This window comes from Drosophila teissieri, chromosome 2R (genome assembly GCF_016746235.2).
Source record: "Drosophila teissieri strain GT53w chromosome 2R, Prin_Dtei_1.1, whole genome shotgun sequence".
Taxonomy (NCBI): Eukaryota; Metazoa; Arthropoda; class Insecta; order Diptera; family Drosophilidae; genus Drosophila; species Drosophila teissieri.
The window spans coordinates 9,986,646-10,009,433 of NC_053030.1; the positions used below are offsets into that span (position 1 = coordinate 9,986,646).

At 45.3% G+C, this 22,788-nt stretch overlaps 4 protein-coding genes across 6 annotated transcripts; 2 read left to right on the plus strand and 2 right to left on the minus strand.

Annotated features, from left to right (window-relative positions):
- Positions 1 to 73: 73 nt before the first annotated feature.
- LOC122613495 lies at positions 74 to 21,256 on the plus strand. 3 transcript variants are annotated; one of them, XR_006325690.1, is made up of 6 exons: positions 74 to 257; positions 313 to 505; positions 576 to 658; positions 723 to 861; positions 914 to 1,102; positions 21,203 to 21,256. XR_006325690.1 is itself a non-coding variant. In XM_043787697.1 (5 exons), the coding sequence occupies exons 2-5, from the start codon at positions 403 to 405 to the stop codon at positions 991 to 993; spliced, it is 405 nt and encodes a 134-aa protein (XP_043643632.1). In that variant the 5' UTR covers positions 74 to 257; positions 313 to 402; the 3' UTR covers positions 994 to 1,179. The 3 variants fall into 3 exon arrangements, 1 of the variants encoding a protein (XP_043643632.1); XR_006325691.1 differs by lacking the exon at positions 21,203 to 21,256 and having other exon boundaries at positions 761 to 861; positions 914 to 1,184; XM_043787697.1 differs by lacking the exon at positions 21,203 to 21,256 and having other exon boundaries at positions 914 to 1,179.
- LOC122613494 (caspase-6) lies at positions 1,801 to 2,988 on the minus strand. The gene is made up of 5 exons (XM_043787696.1): positions 2,895 to 2,988; positions 2,794 to 2,835; positions 2,527 to 2,734; positions 2,071 to 2,476; positions 1,801 to 1,959 (listed from the first exon to the last, which is right to left on the minus strand). Exons 1-5 carry the CDS (start codon positions 2,925 to 2,927, stop codon positions 1,881 to 1,883), a joined length of 768 nt encoding a protein of 255 aa, XP_043643631.1. The 5' UTR covers positions 2,928 to 2,988; the 3' UTR covers positions 1,801 to 1,880.
- Positions 3,108 to 20,757, minus strand: LOC122613491 (midasin). The gene is made up of 13 exons (XM_043787693.1): positions 20,521 to 20,757; positions 20,244 to 20,464; positions 19,217 to 20,180; positions 18,996 to 19,159; positions 13,760 to 18,938; positions 13,538 to 13,697; positions 11,666 to 13,482; positions 5,213 to 11,599; positions 5,025 to 5,151; positions 4,493 to 4,964; positions 4,327 to 4,432; positions 3,588 to 4,271; positions 3,108 to 3,532 (listed from the first exon to the last, which is right to left on the minus strand). The coding sequence occupies exons 1-13, from the start codon at positions 20,635 to 20,637 to the stop codon at positions 3,356 to 3,358; spliced, it is 16,575 nt and encodes a 5,524-aa protein (XP_043643628.1). The 5' UTR covers positions 20,638 to 20,757; the 3' UTR covers positions 3,108 to 3,355.
- On the plus strand, positions 21,234 to 22,713 carry LOC122613493 (protein cutoff). The gene is made up of 4 exons (XM_043787695.1): positions 21,234 to 21,854; positions 21,924 to 22,059; positions 22,129 to 22,342; positions 22,459 to 22,713. Exons 1-4 carry the CDS (start codon positions 21,317 to 21,319, stop codon positions 22,702 to 22,704), a joined length of 1,134 nt encoding a protein of 377 aa, XP_043643630.1. The 5' UTR covers positions 21,234 to 21,316; the 3' UTR covers positions 22,705 to 22,713.
- Positions 22,714 to 22,788: the final 75 nt, after the last annotated feature.

Sequence of the window (22,788 nt, forward strand, 5' to 3'; positions counted from 1 at the left end):
TAATGATTTCTGGCATTCTAGAGATATACATATCTCCTTATTTTAATATGGCAGTTCCAAGTGATATCCGAGTAGTATGAGCACACAATGTCAACACGTTCGCTATTTTAGCTTACTATCCCCAAAACTCGATAAGAAAGTCATGATGCACTGAAACCAAAGCGTCTGGAATCTCCGCAATTCTCTACCAATATGTTATGTCTACTACCTACACTTGGTTGTGTTTGATGATACCCATCCAGTACTCTTTCAGTTAAGTAAGGTTCTATAATTTGGCAATCGCAATATGCAATGTATGTTCCTTTGATTTAGGCGGTGGTGGCTGTAAAACACCTGTGGTTCTTTGACAATAGCTCCGCCTCTCTAATCAGTTTGAAGAGTTGTATTGACAAAAATTGGAAAATGGTAAAAAAATGTTGTTTCTGCGTTAAATTGCGCAAAGCCTGCATCATAATAGCCATCGTGGACTTCATCTTTAACTTAGTGGTGCTCAACTTGGCGGGTCGTAAGTTTGGGGTTGACAGACCATTCACCCAGATTGAGATCACCCTGGTAATGCATCCCCCCTCATTCAGATGAGTTCATCGCACACATTGAGCAGGCGGTGGCCATCTGCCATTGCATCGGCTGCACATTCCTGCTGGGCGGAGCTCTAATCGTAAGTCCAGCCACTGGGTGGCACCACCTGCAGCCGATCCCATCTCGAAACTAAACCACCATAGAGATCTACTGTTCTGCTGATGTTCTTCCTCATCACCAGCCTGACCAACTGCATGATCCTGCTCGTGTATTGCATCTACATGCTGATTAAGGAGGAGCGGTACCGGGAGATAATTGTCCCAGGATCTGCCATATACATATGTAAGTTGATTTTCTCTTGACTTACTGAATATTCCAAGAACACCACTCTCAGGCTGTGGCATCTACTTCTGGATTGTCGTCTACTCGTATTATGCCGAAGTCAGAAATCCCGAAGAAGTCGTGGAAGTTTAATTACCCACACAGTAATAATAAAATTGCTTCTGGGGCGGATTGTGTTATCCATTTTTCCAGGTGCTTCTGATTTCAAAAGTTAATTGCAATTATCCCTAATGTTTGTTTGGTAAGCTCCAATGAAATTAGAAAATCAGATTCCAAAGTATGTATTAAAACAAATTAAAGCAATCAACCACTTTATACCCGTTACTCGTAGAGTAGATTCGTTGAAAAGTATGTAACAGGCAGAAGGTTTGTTGCCACGCCCACAAACCGCCCAAAACTGCCACGCCCACACTTTTAAATTCATTGGAATCATTGGTCCGTACTTCTTCAAAAGCGATGATGGCCAGAACATTACAGTCAATGTCGATCGGTACAGTGCAATGATTACTAACTTTTTCATTCCTGAATTGAACAACCATGACCATCAAGGAGCTGTGGCGGTCATATGCCAGAAATCATATTTAACATGTAATGCCACAAGTATATCTGTCGTGACAATCGAATCCATCATTGTTTTATTTCAATTTTACGTTTTATACCTGTACAAAAAACCCCCTTTTATACATATATATTCTTATTTCTTGGTATTTCTTGCGCTATCTTTAGATTGGTAGATTGGTGCACACATATGGTGTATATTATATATTGTAATAGGCTCTGCACTCTCTCCAGGTGCGCTTCGTCATTAAGTGGACTGCCGTGCACTGTGATATTTGGTATATGTATAGAATAGAATGTGTGATAAGTAGGTTAGCGTTATATACCGAAACAGTGAGCAGTTTGACCAAGAGTAAATAATAATAACAGAAAGGTATCATATGTAATTGTACAAGTCGTTTTATTTTATACTGAAGAAAGAGAAACTTGGGATTATTTTAAAGAAATATGTTTATCCTTCATTAAGCGTTTTGCACATAATTTCCAAAACAAAAGGGTGCATCAAAATTGTGCGACTCATCAGAAGGTATTTGTTTTGCTCTAAAAAAAGGAAAAACAGAAAGTACATTAAGTATTAAGTAATTTGAACACCTTAAAATAATATATTGATTCACATTCTATTACCACAATGCTTATTGTACCAAAACTTACCCATCCTCAATTGACCTTCTCTCGACCTCAGCCTTGACATACTTAAAGATCGACTGAAAGTCCCTTGTATCACCATATTGATCCATTACCTCGCACAAGGTTTGTATGAAAACCGTTCCCTTTCTTTCATCACGGTAGCTCTTATACCCTTCGGAGCAGCTGTAACACTTTATATAGGGTTCGCTGTTCATTTTTTTCGCGTCAGCTTTCATGTTACCCTTGCAGGCTTGAACAATTAAAATTTTTGGCTTGCCAGACAAGGATGGATTTCTGAGGAGTGGAAAAAGGACGTCATCGTCCAAGTCGTATATCTTGTCGTCGCACGCCATGATTTTCTCTTTTAAGGTGCCATGGCTCAAGATACAGAGGACAATTCCAGCCTCCTCAGTGAATTGTTTTTTAGAGCCTTAAAAAAATTCGTTAGTTGAAATAATACCGTTTTCTCATAGTTCTTACACTCCTTTAGTTTCTTTTTAACATCCGACAACTCTGGGTTAGAAATTATTTCAACTCGACAATTCAGGTTTTTAAATGTTTTCCAAAGCGCTTTGACATCCTTTGAGCTACCAATTCGGTTGTTTTGAGGAGAGTTAGGGAACTTCTCATGATTGAGAATGTACACGACTGGCGGCTTTTGTTTCTTATTTAAATCAAAGCCTTGACCCTTGGGAAAATTCAATTTAAAACTCGAACTTTTAGGGATTTGGTTCAATTTATACATACTGATGCACTGTTACCCTCGTTGCGATCATAAAGCCTGTCAATCTGTAGTTGTTCATTTTAGATAAAGCCTTTTCGGTCTACAATCTAGTAACAACACTTACTTTTTGATGTTCTGTTCTTTCGGGAAGATACATGTTTCTTGTGCGCCGATCTAAAGTTAACTGAGCAATACACAAAAGTTACTAGTATATTTACTGTATACAATTTACTATCTGGTCAGTTTTAAAACCAACATTCAGACAATGATCGAAAATGGAATGAGTCAACGCAAGATAGCCAAGAACCAGCGCGATAACGAATCGTATATAGACAAATTTTGTTATAATCGAATTTTATAACGTTTACAAAAGTTTAATTGTAAAAAATAAAAAGTGTAACATTTTCAAGTAAATTAAAAGCGCATCAGTGGACATGCTGACACTCGGTCACATTTTCAGTTTGTACAACTTAATATTTATGTGTGCAATATAACTAAGCGGGCTACATATTCAAGCCTATACTAATTCTAAGTTAAAGTAACATTTTTATCTTCAAGAGTCAATAAAAAGGTTTATCTTGCCGATTACTCGCTGTTAACCAACTCGAACCATTGTCTCATGGCTTCGCTAAGCACCAGCGGCAGCTGGTTAAGGTCCCGGACTATCACATAGTAGGGAAATGGAAAACTGTCCAGGTAGGAATTAATGTTCACAGACCCATCTGCGTTCACCGCCACATGCTGTATGTCCAGAATGGAGTTCTAAAAGTAGCTAGTGATTAGTTAAACTCAATAAATATTTTTGAAAACCCATTACCTTATTGTCTGGATTGTCGATAATGATGTATACCAGGAAGATACGCTGCAGTCGCGCCAACTTAATGGCGTTCTTTACGTTCTGTGCACCCTCGCTGAATATATTACGTCCATCGCTTAGAATGAGCAACAGGTTTTCAAACAGACCATTGTCGCCTCCCAGACCACTCTCTTCTGCATTTGCCGTGCGTATAAAATTCAGCAGCCCGGCGATCTTCGTCTTGTCCTGGGCGAAGTTCAGAGCATTCACCAAGCGAGGCCCGTCAAACTGCTCCGTGTGATTTAGTATGATCTGCGGCGCCTCTCCAAAGGATACAATGCTAAGGCGACCACTCTCTAGAAGGGTCAGCGCCTGAGAAACTAGGGAGATTGCCTCCAGAGTCAGTGTCTTGGAGTTGTTGTGGTGCATCGACTTGGAGTCATCAATGGCAATGGTGATCTTATAGTCACGCTGCGCAGGCTTTGTTCTGCGCAACCAGATCTTGTCCTTGCGGAACTGCGATGCTATGTATGGGATAATTTTCTTCATATTAATACGTCTTCCAGTGCGGTAGTCGCCCTTTAACCGTGTGCACTTGGTGGGCTCCAAGATAAGACGCAACTGTTCGCAAAGCTCTCGGGCATTCTGGGTCATTCTATTGGAGATGCCCTGCCATGTTTCGTAATCCTCGTGCTCCGGCTGCGCCTGTGAGTAAGAAACAATTAAGTACGATCAATACAGTATGAAAGGTGCAACTTACCCCTCTGAATGTGGTCAACTGCTGTTGATACTGTTGCCTAAGCTCAATCTGTTCGGCTGAGCTCAGATCCTCCGCGTGCGAGCTCTTGTCCAGAAGGATTTCGGAACTGTTGAATTAGAAAAATATTATAAACAACGAATTGGGAAAAAAGGACTATATCACTTACTTGCTATGCGCCGTAGTTTCCGAGCTGCGAGGAACTGTCATCGTCGGTACCACCTCCCCTTCTATCTCCATGCCCTCAGGAGTTTCCAACCGCTCTTTAGACTTATCTGTTTTAGAGGGTTTGTCGGACTTTTGCTCCGTCTTCTCGGCCCCCAGTTGCTCGAGTTGAGCATCATCCTCCGGATCAACGGCTGGCTCTTCGGTTTCCATTAACTCGTCAACATTTTCCGCCTCAATTTCCTCCTCGTTCGGTGGTTCATCCTCCTGATGCTGGATCTTCTTTGACTGTTCTTCGGTAGCGTTATCCAGCGTGGTTTTGTCGCTGTTTTTCGGCTCTTTGACATGCTGGTACTCCTCGGCCTCCGCCTGGTCCATGGGTTCCTGTTTCTCCTGCTCGGCATCGTCGGACTCCTTTGAGTCCTTCAGTTGATCAATTGTCTTTAGCTGTTTTAATTTGTTCTGCTCCGCCTCACCTGCAGATGTATATCGGGAAAGTTGATGAATAGGCTATGAAATTGGCAATGACTGCTTACCTAGGGATCGCTCTTCATTGGTTCTTCCCTGCTTGCGCTTCTCCTGCGTTTGCCTTTCGTTTTTACGATCCTCCTGTGACACTGTTTCCTGGGTTTCCGCAACGCCTTGATGGCCGCCATCGTCGGCCTGCCATATGTGGTAAAATATTTAAGAAATGAATTGAAAAGGCAATGAAAACTAATCTTACGTCGTTTTCGGCCTGGCCGACTCCATCCTTCTCTTCACCAGTCTCTTGTTCATCAAGCTTCTGGTCTTGCTTAATATCTGGGTCCTGTGGCTGCTGCACCTGGTCGGCCGAACTGCTTTGATCAGTCTCCGGCATGGACTGGACATTTTCCTCCTTGCTGGCTTTGTCTTTGGACTGTGAGTGCTCCTCCGGTTTGTCCTCGCGCTTCTGCTCTTCTTCCTTGGAATCCTCAGGAGTGTCTTCGGTCTTTGGATCATCTTCGTCCTCTAGCTCGCCGCGTTTCTGTGTTTCGGCCTCATCTTTTTCATCTTCTGGAGAGGCCTCTTCGCCCTCGCCCTGATCCTCTTCAGCTGGTTTTGCTTCAGTACCCGTCTCATCCTCTTCCGAGTCGCTGCCGTCGCTTTGAGGATCGCCTTCCTCGTTTGCATCAGGCTCATCATCCCCGTCTGCCTGGGGCTCCTCAGCAGGCTGCATGTTTTCTTTCATGGCATCAATGTCAAAGGGATTTTCATCTGTGGGCTGCTCATCCTGGTCATCGTGTCCCTCGTCAACATTATTCATATCCCCCAAATCCATTTCCTCTGGCTCTGGCGGCTCCTCCAGTTCATTGTGCATTGCATTTGTTTGCTCCTCATCCATTTCGGGTTCCTTCATATCGTCAATGTCCTTGGCCTGTTCCTTGCGTTTGTCCTCTCCGCTGGGTTCATTGGTGGCATCCAAACCGTCCTTTTCGTGCTCATCCTTGCCATCCTCCTTCGCTGCATCGTTCTTGGTATCCAGATCGTTGTGCGCATCTTTCTCATCTTTGCTTCCCTTGCCCTGATCCTCCTCGTTCATATCGGGTTCCTCTTCCTCCTCCGGCTTTTCTTCCTCGTCATCGCCCCAAATTTGGTCGTCCAACTTTTCGGCACCTTCCTCCGTTTCGCCCATCTCCTTGTTTAGGTCCTCCTCGTCCTCGGACTCACCGCTGTCATCCTCCTCAGGTTTCTCCACATCCTGCATCTTGGCATCAAAATCGTCGCTCATCTCAATGCCTTTCTCTTCCTTGCAGTCTGGCTCCTGTTTGTCGCCCTCGTCCTTTCGATCTTCTGGTCGCTTCGCATCGTCCAGTTGATCCTCGGATTCAATCTTGTCTGAGGCGTCGTTCTCACCGGTTCCATCCTCCAGGCCGAAGCCCTCACCGTTCTTGGATTCCTGCTTCGACTGTCCCTCCTCATCTTGCATGAGGTCCGGAGGTACACAGAAGCCCTTACTGCCGATCTCCACGAAAACGGTCAGCACTATGGACAGCATCTTGGCGGACACTTTATGGGTGGCCAGTTGTTGGAGAAGCAAATAATCCGCGAGTAATTGGTACTGCTCCAAAATTGGCAAGAGACCGATCGCTCGTCTTACGCACAGCAACTTATCCTGGCCCTCGAAGTTGGAGTGCTTCAGTACCAGCAGTACATTGGACAGCTTGCCCAGCACACGTGGCAGGCTTAGCTGTTCCCAATCCGAGGTCAGTTCCCCAGTGAGACACTTCTTCAGATGCTGTTCCTGCAGCGCCTCCTTGGACTCATGCTCCTGTTCTTTTGTCTCGCCATTTTTGTTACCGTCATCAGTCATAACGTGATGCTTATAGATCTTTTGCAGGGACATTAGCACACTGTGAGCAATGTTGGCCAACTCTGTGTCCGCGTTGGCCAGATCTATGGTCTCTGAGGTTATTTCGGTGTGGTTCTTCAATCGCACGCTATCCAAAAGCTCAAGAATTGGTTGCGCTAACGGCAAATAGTCGTTATGTCCTGTTCTGAGTAGTTCTAAGGTCTTCTTTATATTCTCTAGGATATCCGCGTAGCTCTTCTGGTAATAATCACACTTTTCGAGAGATAGGTACTCCAGATTAGCGTTGTTCAGTTCGTTTAGCAATACTTGGCTGCTGCTTAGGATCTGTATACTTAGACTCTGGAGTTCACTTTGGGCCAGGAGAATTTTCCGCAGTAGTAAGCGGTTTTCCGATTTTTCATCGAATGAGCCTGGAGCACAACTTAACAGCAGTTTCCACTGCTTCAGGACGTAGTGAATCTGGCGAAGATTTTGCTTTATTTCCATTGCTATGTCTGCACTCTTTACGAAGTTGAGAGTCGCCGGATTTATGTCGGCCTGTGGAATTATTTCTGCTAACTTACGCAAGCTGTCGAGCGAATTTCTGAGCTCATGAAGCTCTTTGGTCGATCCAGAAAGCTGCTCCCGCTGCTGTTGCACTAATAGGAACAAGTCCACAGCAAAGCCCTTGATACGTTCGATGTTAGGCGGACCCAGTTCCGACAACGGAGTCAGCATGATGTTTTGCAGGAGCTTTAGCTTGAACACACTCTTCATGTAGTACAAGTCCAGGTGCTCATCCAGCTGCTGGGCAGTGGGGTGGAGTCGCGGCAACATGGATCGAATGGAATAGGGGGAAAGTTGGAAGTCCTCAAACTCGTTGCGCAAAGAAAGCTCCAAAAGACCAGTCTTATAGCTGGCGCCCAGCCGATGGAGCATCTTGAAAAGATCAGTGAGAGCCTTACGTTTTTGCTGAAGGATCTGCTTGGCCTCCTGCTTCTGCTGAGTTCTTTCCTTCGAACGATCAACGTTCAAGGAACGTAGATGCTCACATCGCTCCAACTGACTGGCCAGCAAGTCATCCAACTCTGTGATCAGCTCGCCGTAGGGAACCTGTCCTAACGTTTCCTTAACGACATGACGTGCAGTTCGGAAGTGCTTGTCCAAACGTTGGAGCAGTGTGTTATCCGACAGGAACTCTCCCTGGATGGCAAACTTCTCCAGTAGCTTCTCACTGGCCACGAAGTGTTGTCGCTCGGTGTGCAGATACTTTATTTTATTGTAATTTCTCAAACCCTTACCCTTATCGGTGCCAAATGTGTAGTCCTTGGCAGTGGAATCCTTGGGTTGAAATACCTCACTGATCTTCTCCTGAAGCAAGAGTCGGTATTCCTTAAGGAACTTGTTCAGGTTGCGGTGTACACTGGCCACACTATTGCGCATGCTGAAGTAGCTCAAGTCCTTGCTATAGCTCTGTATCTTCACGAATTCTTTTAGCTTCTTTTCGATGGGCGAACGACGTAATTTCGCAGAATCTGCAATCTCGCCAGCAAACTGCGAGAAATAAAGCTGGAGATTATGCAACGCTGCAATTAGGGGAGGCAGTCCATTTATTTGGCCGGCCCTCTCAACATTGTGCAAGTACAATTCAAATCCTTGAAGAAGCTGCAGCCGAATATGGAAATCACCGTAACAGGAGGCCTCCACAAACTGTCTTAAAATGCGCACCACCTGGGCAAGTTCCAAACGCTGCGACTCTCCCAAATCCTGAGCATCTAGCAATTGATCCTGTGCAAAGCGTTGCTCGGCAAGTTTGATGTCTGTGTACGAGTGATCCAGTTGCTTCTGGTGTATGAATTGTTGCAGCAGGTTGTAGATGAAGAACCAGTACCGATAGGCCTGTAACTCCACTTGAGCGGCCGTTTGTCCTAGGCAATTGCGCCAGTGCTGCAGCTCCAATTTAGTCCAGCGTTGGACAAACTCGGCCACCTCGATTTCCTCGGATACCAGATTGTTGTTCCTGTGGGCCACTTCATTCCAAAGGGCAAGTTTCTGTCTTAGCAGCTGGAAGCCCGTGTTAAAACGAACTACAGGCGCGTGAGCCGGCAGTCGACGGATGCGAGAGATGACCAGCTTGATGTCTGCAAGACCTGCGTGCTCAGGATACAGTTCCAGTTGTTCCATTACACGCTTCTCTATGCGCTCCATAACATCCAGGCAACTTTGAACTTCACTAATATTAGAGTCTTTGTAAAAGTCGTAGGGGGAACTGGACACTCCTTCCTCCAGTTCGATATCCCTAAGTTGTTTCTGCTGCAGAGCCAGTCCAAAGGCCAGTCCATTGCACGCCCTTTCCTCTAGACTCGATCCTAAGGCTGTCTTATAGTGACCATGTAAGTTGGCAAACACCTGGAAGCGTGCTTGATAAGGCGTGAGCAAATGGAGTTCTAATTCCTTCGATGACTTGGGTTGCTCTTTATAATAAACCGGGGTGTGGCGGGTCATCACGTCAATAAAATTGCGCGCCAGGAAGGCATAATCCTCCTCAACTACAATCTGAGATTGCTTGGCCTTCGCACTGGCCTTCTTGTCTAGTTTCAGGACCTGCTCCAAAGTCGGTTGAGACACGAACTCGGCAAAGTCCTCGTCCAGGTTTGTAGGGAAGTTGTGCTCGATTTCTTGCATCTCAATTAGCTCCTCACTATCCACACCTCCTTTGGTCTTGGTCACATACAGGCTTTCTGCTTCCGCTTTCAGTTGACAGCGACGCTGCTCCTCCTGCTGCCAGGTCTGGTTGCAGATGCTCAGTGCATCATCGTACGCCGCAAAGGTGGCTTCATCTATTACTCTTCCCAGTGAGATATAATTGCTCAGCTCGCTCAACTTGGCTTTCAGCAAACGGAAGTACTCATACTCACTATGAGGAAGCTCGGCCAATAAGCCGTACAGCCTGCTATTCCTTATTACCAATGGCTGCTGGGATGGGAATTGAACAATATCCCCGATTGTTTGCTGCAACTGCTCTGCCTGCGAAACGCTGCCTGCCTGCTGGACTCTGGCGAAGATTACTTTAAGGGACTCCATTCCAAATCGCAGCTGGTTAACAGAGCACTTGATGGGCTCCACAAAATCTTGGTAGTATGCAGAGTACCTGGAAAGGGTGTGATGAACGAATCTCTGAGCGTTTGCTAGCCACAGATCCAGTTTTCCCAACACCTCAATGCTGCTCTTTAGTTGGGCACTGGTGGCGACATTTGGTCCTTGGAAGTTTTCCCATTCCGAGTTAATAAGCTGGAACAGCTTATAAAGCGACTCACAGTCGCCATTCGAGTGCAGGAAGTGGGTAATGTCCTGGACCAGAGACGCATATAGGCACTGTTCCGGACGCAAAGCCAACTTTTGCGAAAGCTGTTGTTGTCGTTGGAGAGCCGTCCTCAATCTTAGCTCCAGTTGACTGTAAATTTCATCGCCAAAGTGACGGTATTTCATGGCAATTTTCATGAAATCATAGGCGGTTGTTAAAGTGCTAATGCAATCGATATCCTCTGCTATGTATTTGTTCTTCAGACGATTCTTTTCCACGGGATCGATCAACGGGGTATTCGTGAGCAGACACAACTCTATGGCTCCCACAAGGGCATTAGTGAGCGAAACTTCAAAAGCTGTTGTAATGGAGGCATTACTGTTATCCTCTTTCTGCAATTTTTCAATCATTTTCTCGAGTTCTCTGGCACAACTTTCAAAACCTTGGTTTGCTTTCTGTTCCTGCTCACTTGAGTTCCTCACATATTCCAGCTCTTTTAGTAGTTGCCCAGCATTTTCCTTGACCTGCAAGAGATTATTGACTGCTCCACTATATCTGGGGGTCAACAGATTAGAATTCTCCCAAATCAGGTGTCGTGTTTGCTGCAAAGCGGATCGCCATTCCAGCAGCTCGCTAAGGGGGACCGATCGCAGCTGGCCATTTGGTTGACATATCAGCGATAAAATGACGCCTGATAAAGCTGGCCCTTGATAACTAAATCGGCTTGATATATCCGTGCTACCGTCTTCTGACGGGCCTTGAACACAATCCAGGCGGGTTGACAGATTCTCCAATTGGTAGCATTGAACGGAATTGCGGTACTGCCTTTGATAAGTACGCAGACCTTTGTAGCTGCCACCAATCTTTTCCAGCAGCTCTGCGAACTCCCCCTGATCCTGCAGCTCACTTAATTCGTTCTTGAGTTCAATCCAAGCATTAGTGATTTCGGTGTGGTTAGCACTCTCAAGCGTCTTCAGGCAATGCCAAAGATTGCTGTTTAAAGTAAGCAACTGATCTGCGTACAGGGGGTTCACTTGCTCATCAAAGTCGTCGCGAAGAGTTCCAGCCAACAGGCGATCCATGAATAATTCTCTCAATGCTGCGATTAATAGTTTCGGCGTATTGGTAGGAATTCCTTCTGGATGAATATAAGATTCACTTTCTGCAGTTTCGGCTGCCAAAAGGCTCTTGAGGCTGTTTAAGTCTAATTCCAAATCCATTCCATTCTCTACGCTGCTTTCTTGAACTTCCTTCAACGTTGCTTGCAGTTTTTGCAGTTGGGACTGTAGTGTCTCATTCCGCAAGGAACCACTGAATTCAAAAGATTTGAGCTGAAAACCATTGGTGTGCTTACGCAGAAAAGATCGCCACTTGTTCGCGTCATCTGTTTGAAGAAGAAGCCATCTCTTGAGCCAGGAAGACAACTCCAAGTTTCCATAGCTGGGTACCACCGACAGTAATTTTTCCAATTCATCTAATTCTCTATGCAGTTGAATCTATGTTTGAGAGGAATATTAAATCATTAGAACGTAAGTGGAAATTGGCTGGAAAATTTCATTTACCTGTTGATCCTGGTAATATGGCTGGAACTGGGTGAACTGCTTGGAATAAATCTTGCAAGTTACGTTGAGAGGTCGTCTCGTCTCCTCGATATATTTTTTGATTTTAAAAGTACGGTCTTGAATGGTATGCATCCTTTCACAGCCGCCCTTGGCTGTCAATTCAATTAAAGGAACAAGGAGGTGCTTCTCGAGCCACTGAAAATGAAGGACCAATTTGTGCATCAGCGGCACATGTAGCTCATTGTTGTACAGAAGCTTCTGCTGGGCCGTGGCCAAAATTCGATTGAACCAATGAAAACGTGTAACTAATTGTGCGTACTGAGAAAGATCCAATTCAGCTGTTTCTAAATCCTCCAGCAAACTAGTATGAAGAACTTCGAGGAAGCTGGCAAAATTTGTTAGAAAATCATTGGCGTGTTTTTCAGTTACTTGTTGCTTACTGAGGGCCTGTGAATACTGCAGTGCATTCATTTGCTGCACTGCAGTAACTGAGTTGGCGGGAATGATGTCGACCACAAGGCGCGCCAAAAGCAAAGCACTCAGATTTAAAGGCTTTAGTTCAGAATTCGATTCAGCTTTTGAGTAATCACGAAGTCGCGGAATGAGTTTTCGATTCCAAGGTAGATCGACCAATGATTCTTTAACATAGTTACTCCTCTTTTGCAAGCAATTGTAAAGATTTTGCGAAAACTCTTGGAAAGCGGTGTTTTTAGATAACCAAGGTTGAAGGTATAGATGTCTTAATTGCAAGTCTCCGAAGGACGACGACTCGTAGAGCATATAAAGGAAATGACGAATGAGCTGCTGGGGATTTCGCTGATCCAATTTAAGGTTCTCCATCTTTTGGAAGAGAGAGGCCAACTGCTTTTGGGGAATTTTCTCTTCTGGATATCCATCCAGTAAAACTTTTAACGCCACAGCCTGAAGTTTAATTAGTGTCAACGAGTTGAGGTTTCCAGAATTAAGTATTACATCGCTTAGGAAGTCCTCCTGGATAGTAGCACTTTCCTCAAATACTTCCGTTTGAGTCAGCACCACCTCGCGCAGTTTATTCTGGTAATAGGACAATCCATATCCCATTAGGTCCGTGTTGGCTGAGTACACATACACCTCCATGGCGGCCACATAAATAGCACGTTTAAGCTCATAACCAATCCTCTTGTAGGCCGCACTTAGAAAGGCAAACTGTGTCAGATGCGATATGGAGTAGTTATTGAAGTCTGTCAACTGACTTAAGCCCTTATGAACTCTCAGTATACAATCGATGGCCTCCATTTGATGCACACCCTGCTCATGCACAAAGGCACGCAAATCATCTACAGAATAGGTGTCCCTAGATAGAGATAGCTCCACACATCGATTCCGCATGGCTCGCGATAGCTCGCCATTCTTTGGATCCACGGTTAGGAAAGCACGGAAATTGGTTGATTTGTAAACCACCTCGGCACTGTCCTGTGCACTTATTCCTTTCTCAGCGATTAGCAAGCTTCCGTTTGGCTCAAAAACAGGATTTAGACGATCCAGAACGGCCGAGGAACAAAGATTAACATGCTCTAGCAAGATGTATTGGCCGCATTTCAATGAGGTAACAATTTGGGAGTCCACCCACTCGAAAGATCCTCCGGTGTTGAGGGAATCTGCCGTTTTTATGTACGCTTGAAGTAGCAAAAGCTGGGACTTGGTTTCTGCCAACTGCTGAAGTGCCTTAACTTTGCAGTTCGCTGGTGTGCCCTCCAGAACCACGATGATCTTACCTAGGGACCCCAGACGCTCGCTGAACAGTTTTAGCTCGTCTAACACACTGTGTTGTTGGGCCTCTGAAAAACATATGTTATAGAAGATTCTGTTCCATATTTAACGGTGTAGACTTACCTGATGTAACTTTGGCTAGCTTGTTGTAGCTGCTCCAATTACTCCACAACTGTTCCACAAACTCAGACTGTGTGTGCAGGACGAACGCCCGTTGAACACAAGAAAAAACTAGCGCCTCCACTTTCTTGTAAATTACTTCTAGATGTCTATTTAAATCGATCTAGTATGGGAAACAAACAGTAAGCTCCATTGAAATGTTATACACTTATGGTAAAGACTTACCTGCTGAAAACTACCAGTTACGGAGTCGTCAATGATATCGGTATTACATAGCCGATTGGACAGCACACAGAGCGCGTCTATCAACTTCGTCTTGCCACTGTCCGTCGATCCACACAGCAGTAGAGGCTTTTCCATGTGGACAGCCTCGACGATTTGCTTAAGCTGCTGTCTCTGACTGTCCAGCAGCAACGGAGCCTGCTCCTGTCGGTTTACCAAGTCCAGAACACCCGCTTGCTTGCGGCTCAAAACCACATCGTTAAGATATACTTTATCTGCTGTCCAATATAGAGCGACATCGTTTGAAACCTGATTGAGCTGCTCAGCATCGCATAGGAAAACGGTTGAAAAGACATTTCGAATGTACGATTTATCTTGGTCGCAGCGCATCCTTTGGTAGTAGACCAACTGCATCCTTTCGTAAAGCGTGAGCAAGAAATCCTTGAAAGCGGTTTGGAATGATGGAGCTGAAGCTCCCAAAATGTACCCAGTTTGCGGGTTGTGCAGCAGATCACACCAGCGTAGAATATCACGCAGATTGAACTCGTAAGGACCGCCCTTGTAGCCAAACTCCATGGAAGCCACCCCCCGATCCAGTTGTTCGGAGAAGCGCACCAAACGAGCAGCCAAATCAAATGTGTTCGATTTGCATGAACCTGCTTGTCCTGAGTATATTTCAAAAAGATTGCCTTCAGGTGTCTGATCCAACAGTTCCAAAAAATATGCATTCAACTGATCAAAGTACATTCCGTACTTCTCAGTTACCACATGAAGCAGATCTTCCGTGGAGAGCTTGCGTAGATAAACTTTGGTAAAACGATTTAGGAAGGACTGGGGTAATCCCTTACGGCCGCCACCTTGCTTTAAGGGATTCTGGCACGCAAAAATGCGAGTCGAGCCAGCCAAATGGAAACTCTTGTTTAGCTCCGGAATGTAGACTTCTCCGCGATGATCCAGCACCGCATTGAGACCCTCCAGCACAGATTGAGGAGCTAAATTCAGTTCGTCCAGCAAAATCCAAGTGTTCTTGGCCTTAAGAGCAGCCAAAAGGGGTCCATCGCGCCACACAAAGCTGCCTATTTGACGCTCCGTAGCTGCTGTATTTGATTCTAGCAAGTTATCCTCAGCAGGTAGGTCGGTTCCAAACAAATCAGCCAAGTCCGTGTGCTCGCAAAGATTAATGCGCACAATTTGGTACCCGATGGCAGATCCTATGCTCTCCACAATGGATGTCTTGCCCACACCAGGTGGGCCCTCCAAGAGCACTGGTTTTTGGAGGGAAAGTGCGGATAAAAGACGGAATAGATTCTGCTTGGTGGTGGGAGCATCAAATAAGAAATCTTCTTTGGCCGACGTCAAGCGCTCCTGATTTACATCTATGAAAAATGGTCGAATGCCAAACCGACATTCATTTAAGTCGACCTCGGACCCTCGCTTCTCGTTAAGTTCCTCTAAGGTAAACTTTTCTTGCAGAATGAGACTCGCTTGTCTGATGGCCTGTTTAATAATATTGGATTTTAGCAGCTCAACCTGCTCCTGTGATTCATGGGGGAGCATTTCCAAGGCATCAAGGAAAATAGTTTCCAAGCCAAATATTGCCTGCTCAGCAAAACTTAGCTTTGCATTGCTAACCATATAATTAGCCCAGGCCAAGATGTCACGTACTGAAAACTTGAATTTGTCGTTGGTGTCGCGGATGTGGAGCACAACATCCACCAGGTACTCAGCAACTTTATGAGTGTTGATCGCTTGGTTGTCGTGCTCTTTTTGGCGTCTCATGCAGTTATAGGCAATCTCAATGAGGTCCTCCTTGTTGTCTGAGGGCAAGCACCAGACCTCAGTGAATCGATTTCTTAAGGCAGGCGACAACTCCTTCTTGCCGAAGTCCCCGCCAGGATTCATAGTGGCCAAGAACTGGAAACCGGACTTGGCCTGCACCACAAAGTCGGGACTTACATCCAACTCTGAGATGCCACCCTTCTCAGCCAGCAGAACAGTACGTTCTGGTTCTAGTATGCAGTTTAGCCGCTCCAGCACGGAATCCTCAGCAAGCGATATCTCATCGGCCATAAAATAAGAGCCCTCTTGCATAGCGTAAATCAATGGCCCATCGGCCCACTCGAAGAGTTGAGTTGATTCCTTTCCTCGACAAGGACGCAATCCTCCCAGAAAATCCGCTCCTTCCGTATGCATGTGACAGTTGAGAATGCGCAGCTGGACATTAGCGATGCTAGCAAGAAGTTGGCACACGGTGGTCTTTCCGCAGCCAGTTGGGCCCACCAATAATACAGGCTCGTCGAACTCCAATGCCTTGGCGGTGACCACGGCCATGCGTGTCATGTTCCGAGTCCAAACGATGTCGTCGCGCAGCTTAAAGTTTCTTATGGCATCAAGAATTTTTCTGCTTACCATAGAGGAGTTTTCCCTCTCGGTTTGGATATCAAACAGCGTCTGTAGATCAACCTTTTTGCGGAAGTTGGCGAAAAGTGTCTTCTCTATGAGCTCGTGCTCCTCCTGGGAGCGGACTTTTGAAGATAGTACCAGGTAGCCCTCCTCAACGAGGTGCTGGTTCCAGTCGTACCTGTTGTCATCATGCAGAGACTTATCCGCATGGGTATATCGATTTCCCCACCGGAAAAGATCGCGCAGGGTGAAGACCTGCTTGGAGGTATTTTTGCGATGTTGCTGCAACTGGGTCATGCATTGCACCATCTTGCGGGCATATGTCGGTGGAATAAAGCAGCGCTTTTCGAGAATGGTTTCCAGCTCTGCGCGAGGTATGTCAGCAAAGTGAAGCTCTATAAAACGATTTTTGAAGGCACGAGACAGGGTTTTCCTTCCTCCATAAAGCCCTGGAGGATTCTGTGTAGCAAACAACATAAAGTTGGGATGAGCTTTCACTAGTGTCTGCGTCTCCGCAATATACAGCTCCCTGTTGTCATCCAACACTCGATTTAGAGCCTCCAAAATATCTGTAGACGCAAGATTGAGTTCATCCAGTATAATCCAGAAGCCATGGCGCATGGCTTGCACCAGTACACCCTCCCTGAATGTGAGCTTTCCATCCAAATCCGCTGCGTATGTTCCTATATACTCCTGAAGATCCGTGTGCTCATGGTTGTTGATGCGCAGACAGCGATTTCCGCTCCTTCTGGCCACATAGTCAATCAAACTGGTTTTACCCGCACTGGTGGGTCCCTGAAGCAGAATCGGTAGTTTCCCAATCGAGATGATTCGTGCCAGATCCTTCAGATTCTTCTTTACACTCTCCGTAAGAATATAGTGGGTACACGGCTGCGGCTCCAAATTGCCCGGCTGGATCCAGTATCCCTCGAAGTCCAGATAATTCTCTCCCAACTGAGGCAACTGCTTACTCAGTATAGCTTTGACATTCGAAAGGAGCGCATTCTGGATGAGAAGAAGCACCACGTGGTGCGAGTCCGGATCCAATTGGGTGAGAAAACTCAAACAGAAACTCTCGTACAAGTTTCGCTCGATAGAGCCGCACAAGTTTCTGGCGCAGATGCGCAAACTACGACACAGTGTACGCAGGGAATAAACCGGTCGATTTCCAAGACCATCGTTTAACTGCAGCTCGGACAGCTTTCGCAGGGACTTGTATAACTGAACGATGCTGTGCACGGACTTCCTCTGGATACCTGTGTTTGCCAAATAATCGCTCACCAGCAAACTCAAATCTGCATCAGTTGTGAGTTCATCCACAAAGAATTCCGTGAAGCGATTACGTATGCCAACGGGCAAATCCTTCTTGCCAATGTCCGTATTGGGATTCATACAGGCAAATATACGGAAATCTGGATGCCGCTTAACGGGAGTGAAATCGCCACGTTCCAATAGTACTACAGAACCCTCCGGTTCTAGGATGGTTGAGAGACATTCAAGAGTCTCCGCTGAGGCCAAATTGATTTCATCCAAGAGAACCCAGTCTCCGTTGCTGATACAATTAACCAGAGAGCCGGGTATAAAGGCGAAGGAGATGTTGATGCTTTTGTCCAGTTGCATTTGAAGCTTCTGAAGTTTTTCTCTCAGCGTCTGCCAGCGGGGGAGCAACTTATTCGCCTTCAGTTCCGAATTTTTGTCCACCTGTAGGCAGATATTGATCATGGTTCGTATGATCACAGCATGACGACCACTGTTGTAGTGTGTGGCGAACAAGCGCAGAAACTGCAAGTTCTTCTCTTGATTGAAGGTTTGGCACAGAAGATACTCGAATTCATTTCGCAGTGGTGCCAATACGTAGTTGAGTTCTACGGGCTTAAAGCCGCCTACCAAATCCGACACGTCTGATTGGTTGTTCATGTTAACCACTACCAATTTATGTTCCGTCCGCTCGGCAAGGTATTGCACTGATGATGTCTTGCCCACTCCGGTTTCGCCCACCAAAAGAACTGGCTCAGAGTGGGTGACGCAGACAGCAATCCTTTCCAAGATGCAGCTGGCGAGCCGAGTGAATGAAAATGTGGTCCTCTTGTTGCTGAGTTTACCAATTGCTCTCCTTGTTTGTTGTGATAACTTTTGACGCTTAAGGTCTTGCTCCGAAATATCTTCATTCTCAATATTGTCTAAATTCAATTTAGCCACAAGGCTAGCTCTTCCAATCTTTATGTGCTCCAATCCAAATTCCACATCCGGCTTGTATTCAATTGCAAAATGCTCGCAACGGGAACGGATAATCCCAAGTTTGGCTCCAATGCTTGTGATCAAGGTGATCTTTTCCTTGCTCTGCGGTAGATATGAACAGAATACGTCCACTGCGTTTTGGAAGACAAAATATGCACATTCCGAGCTAGTCACTGAAAACTGTGGGTTGGAGCGGTGGCACAGCTTTACTAAATCACGGGTCGACACCAATCTGCCAGAATTGGGGCTCGAGGTAAGAGAGACTTGCTCGAAGGGAAGGGCCACATATTGCTCTGTGTTGTCTGCCTTGTCGCCCGATTCCTGCTGCCTCAAGTTATCCGCGGATGTGTGATTTCCACTGGAGAAGGTGAGGAATACATCCACAATCCTATTGGCCACTGTCGAAAGTTTGGGATAGTTGATACTAACCATTTTGCAAAGCTCATTCCGGGACAGAGGTAGTATATTAATGGTGTATAGATATTTGTCCAAAAGGGAATACAGCGATTTTTGGCTTGAGTTGCTGGCTGATTTGTTGGTTCTAAGAGACACAAGTAGTCATTAAATACATTTATAACGGCGATTTTTATTTTCTTACCGCACTGTGACAAACAACTGAAAACCGGGCTCTATTTTCACGGAATCCCGAAAACCAGGAACACTAAGGCATTGACGTTCTAAAAGGCTACTAAGAATTGTGTAGGTGTCTTGCGTGGCAGCATCCAAGTCCTCCAGCAACAACCAGTAGCCATGCATCACGGCCTAACAGAAGAAATATATGGTAAGTAGAGGTTTGTAAAAACGGATTAATTAGCTAACCTGTGTCAAAACACCTGGCAACCAAACAAACTCGCCAGGCACATCAGTGCAGCGATATTGGCCCAAGAGCATCTTACTGTCGGTCTGATCTCCGAGCTGAATACGTAAGAATCCACTCTTTTTAGTAGTCTCGCCTAGGTCCAGCAATTCCTCCAGAGGCAACTCCTCCAGTTTGCGCTTGCTTCCTGTTGTCTTTGGCTTCTTTTTCGGTGTCAATAATTGTTCCTCCTCTTCAGCTTTTTTTAAAGCATTCTCCCTACTTTTAATCTCATTTGGCTTGGGACAAATACGTCCAGTTTTGCGGGCCAGGTACTCAATAAGCGTGGTTTTGCCGCAGCCCACGGGTCCAGAAAGGCAGATGGGCTTGGCAGCTGCTACACCTAGGGCAATGCTTCGCAGATTAACAACAGTTGAATCCACTTTCACAATGCGATCGTAGCATCCATCGCTGCTGGCATAGAACTCTAGATTCTCCTTATTAAAGGTGGGCAGTAAAACACCCTCGATATTGGTCACGGATTGATTGATTCCCTGCAATTCCAGGTTCAGTAGTTGGTCGGAGGCATCTGGTGTATAGCTGCAGAGGGTGTTTCTGGCTGTGTTCCATGCTTGCTCCCTTTCCTGGTCGAACTCCAGACGTGTTTTAGTCGATATTTTCTCGTTCAAAGCATTTAGCTGAGGGGAACTCATGTTGGTCAGCATGGCCACGATGTAGTTGCAGTAAAGCTGTATCTTCGGGCTGGATGAATTGTGTGTATAGGTGGCCATAAAGCTGGACCAGTCCCACAGCTCTCGAAAATAGGGTGTATCACTTTTCAGCAATTGAAAGCAGCATTTGATGAGCTCCAAATCTTCTAGATTGGCAACGTGGTTGCCATTTTTAGACTTTTTACTAGGCAGACTGCCGTTGCTTTGATTTTTCTCAAAAGGAGCTGGTTTGTCGTGAAAGTAGCTTTTGGCAAATCTAAAAAAGAGGTGTTTAAATGTTGATGTCTATGTTTAAATATGTTTAATAGTAAAAACCAACCTTTGCGCATCGAGAGAGAAATTCATAAGCTTGGACAGCGCCACGCACTCCAGCTGATACTGATGAAATCTTTGGCTAGCTGAGTCCCATCGGAGCGCCATGGAGAGCAGCAGGAGGAGCTGCTCCTCAAAACTCGCGGCAATCGGCACCGTGTAAGCGGGCAGAGGCAGTTGCTCACTGAGCGACCGGAACAGTCGCTCCACATCCTGAGGCACGTATTTCTAAAGTATGACAAAGATTAAGCCTTATACTTCGCAATCCGACAAAGTTAACTCACCTGCTTCTTGATAAACTTCTGTAAACTTTGAGAAAACACGTTGTCTTCGGACTCGTTTGCAGTAAGTTCCAGCAACCGCTGGGCGCCAAGCCGCAGCTTACTGGCATTCACTTCCATCTCAACAGGATCCACTCAATATATTTAAATTATATTTAAACTTTTCCAGATTAAATTGCAGCACGATGTCCCGGAATGAAGAGCAAAACACATGCGAATTTAAAACACGTGCAACAAACACAACCAGTGGTGCCACCCTGTTCTTTGGGGACCATATGATTGTAACGTAGTGGCAGGGCTCGCAGTTTGTTTACCTTTTTGCCGGCACGCCACGGAAATCTGGCAGCACAAATTGCGTGTTTTGTTTGGTGTTTGTTGTTGTGGCTGGTGTTTACATTTTGATCGACAGTGTTCACTGAATAAAGCAAACAGAAACAGATATATTAAAATCAAATCAATTAAAAGTAATATAATTTTTATAAAATCAAGAGGATTTATTTTTGATTTATATGTATTCTATCGAATTATTTTTAATCTTTATTACATATATATATATCCATAAAATATTATATTCATAGTTTGGAAGCTTTAATTAGTATAATCTTTTTCATTATGGTGTAGTTTTGTAATTATTGATGTACATTTTTTTATTGTATTCTCATTTGCTAATTTGATAATTTATCAGATAATTTATCACAACGGAGTTGCCATATGCCCAAGGCAACGGTTCTTTTTGCTAGCGCAAGCCAAAGTTTGACATCCGACTTTCGCGGAAGAGATTACCAAAATCGTTTATAAAATGGTATCTAATTACAAAATATTGAACATCCAGGCTCACTCCTGGACAGAGGAGGACATGCAAATATTTCCAACGATTAGCAAGCCAGTTTCGCATGGCGGCTTTATCTGGACGCCCAACGGGCATTTCGAACGGAATTTTCAAAAAATTCCATATATTGTGGTGCCGCCAATCAACAAATTTCCGATTTCCCTTCGGCACGAGGGGCCGCCGGAGAAGCAGGAAAAGATGCCCCAACTCTTTCTGGACAACATGCTCCAGTATATAGAATCTTCGTCGTTCTCGTACCTTAAAATAGGCGACAACCTGAGGGCGGAGCTGAATGTCCATATAGTGTGCACCAGCGAAGTCCTGGAGCTGATGATGTGTGCTCCCTACGAAAAAAAGACTGGATGGTCTCTAGGTGTCACCCGATATCGCAACACAATGTACATCTGCCGCATTGATAGCGAAAAACCCGACCCGTTTGACCAGGACTATCTGAGGAGAATCATGCAAGAATCATGGCTTAGGAAGCTTCGAAGCCATTGTGTATTTGGTAGGATGTCTCTTAAACCTCTATGGTCCTGCAAAACCCAAAACAGTCACGTATTTTGTATTCTTTTAGAAAACGGCGTCGAGGTGCAGAAGCAAAATCAATCTTCTGAAGGTTTTCGTTTTAATGCCGTCTTTTCCTTTGACTTAAATGGTAATCGAGTGCTATTTGATTCGCCAGTACTAGCCGAAATGAGTCCCAATGAATTGTAAGTCTGTGCCCAAGCTTCCTAGGCTTACCAGCTGCTTAACTAAACCTTTGACTTTCCGATTATTAGGAATGGCTCTACCTTAAACTGGGCAGAGCTGCAGATGCGTCTATTGCACATGAGCCGATCGGATTGGTCAGTGCACAATCGCACGGAGGCCCTTAAGTGGTGGGTCAAGTGTTTCCTGCTGGGCATCAAAAGCCTCTATATAGCCCATCACGATGAGAACGCCTTTGTGCTCAACATTAAGAAGACTTCAGTCCGGGATTTATGGAAGGATTGCGTTAGTATATTTAATTGAAGCTTTGCTTATATAGAGATTTCTGAATCATTTTTTGCAATTTTATCGCACGAGAATTCCTTGTGTTAACATTAAGAAACCCAATTTTCTCTGCACAGGAAAAAGATTGGTCGACTGGAGTGTGCGCCAACTTCATGGTTCGCTTACTCAATTGTATGTCTCAAGTCATGGCGCCGATCGACTGCCCCAGCACCGTATACCTATTCAAGTTCGACGCGAGCCAAGGAATAGTATCTTACAAGGGCTTGCAAGGGCGGAATCAGTACACTTTCGTTTCGGACTGGTTCCGGATGATGCTGGACGAACACACGAACGAGTTGCAGGCCAAGTCTAGCAGAGTTTGAAAGGATCTAGTAAATTAAAATTTCAGTTATATTAAGGAGAAATTTTAAAGAATATGAATTACTTAAGCAGAAGAAAAGTGCATA

Coding starts and splice junctions, on each gene's coding strand:
- LOC122613495 (XM_043787697.1), top strand. CDS start 403: ATGGTAAAAAAATGTTGTTTCTGCGTTAAATTGCGCAAAGCCTGCATC. Junction 659..722: donor TGCTGGGCGGAGCTCTAATC/GTAAGTCCAGCC, acceptor AAACCACCATAG/AGATCTACTGTTCTGCTGAT. Junction 862..913: donor AGGATCTGCCATATACATAT/GTAAGTTGATTT, acceptor CACCACTCTCAG/GCTGTGGCATCTACTTCTGG.
- LOC122613494 (XM_043787696.1), bottom strand. CDS start 2,927: ATGTATCTTCCCGAAAGAACAGAACATCAAAAA. Junction 2,735..2,793: donor ACGAGGGTAACAGTGCATCA/GTATGTATAAAT, acceptor AATTTTCCCAAG/GGTCAAGGCTTTGATTTAAA. Junction 2,477..2,526: donor TAAAAAGAAACTAAAGGAGT/GTAAGAACTATG, acceptor AATTTTTTTAAG/GCTCTAAAAAACAATTCACT.
- LOC122613491 (XM_043787693.1), bottom strand. CDS start 20,637: ATGGAAGTGAATGCCAGTAAGCTGCGGCTTGGCGCCCAGCGGTTGCTG. Junction 11,600..11,665: donor CATATTACCAGGATCAACAG/GTAAATGAAATT, acceptor TCTCAAACATAG/ATTCAACTGCATAGAGAATT. Junction 4,965..5,024: donor CAATGAAGAGCGATCCCTAG/GTAAGCAGTCAT, acceptor ATACATCTGCAG/GTGAGGCGGAGCAGAACAAA.
- LOC122613493 (XM_043787695.1), top strand. CDS start 21,317: ATGGTATCTAATTACAAAATATTGAACATCCAGGCTCACTCCTGGACA. Junction 22,060..22,128: donor GAAATGAGTCCCAATGAATT/GTAAGTCTGTGC, acceptor TCCGATTATTAG/GAATGGCTCTACCTTAAACT. Junction 22,343..22,458: donor GGGATTTATGGAAGGATTGC/GTTAGTATATTT, acceptor TTCTCTGCACAG/GAAAAAGATTGGTCGACTGG.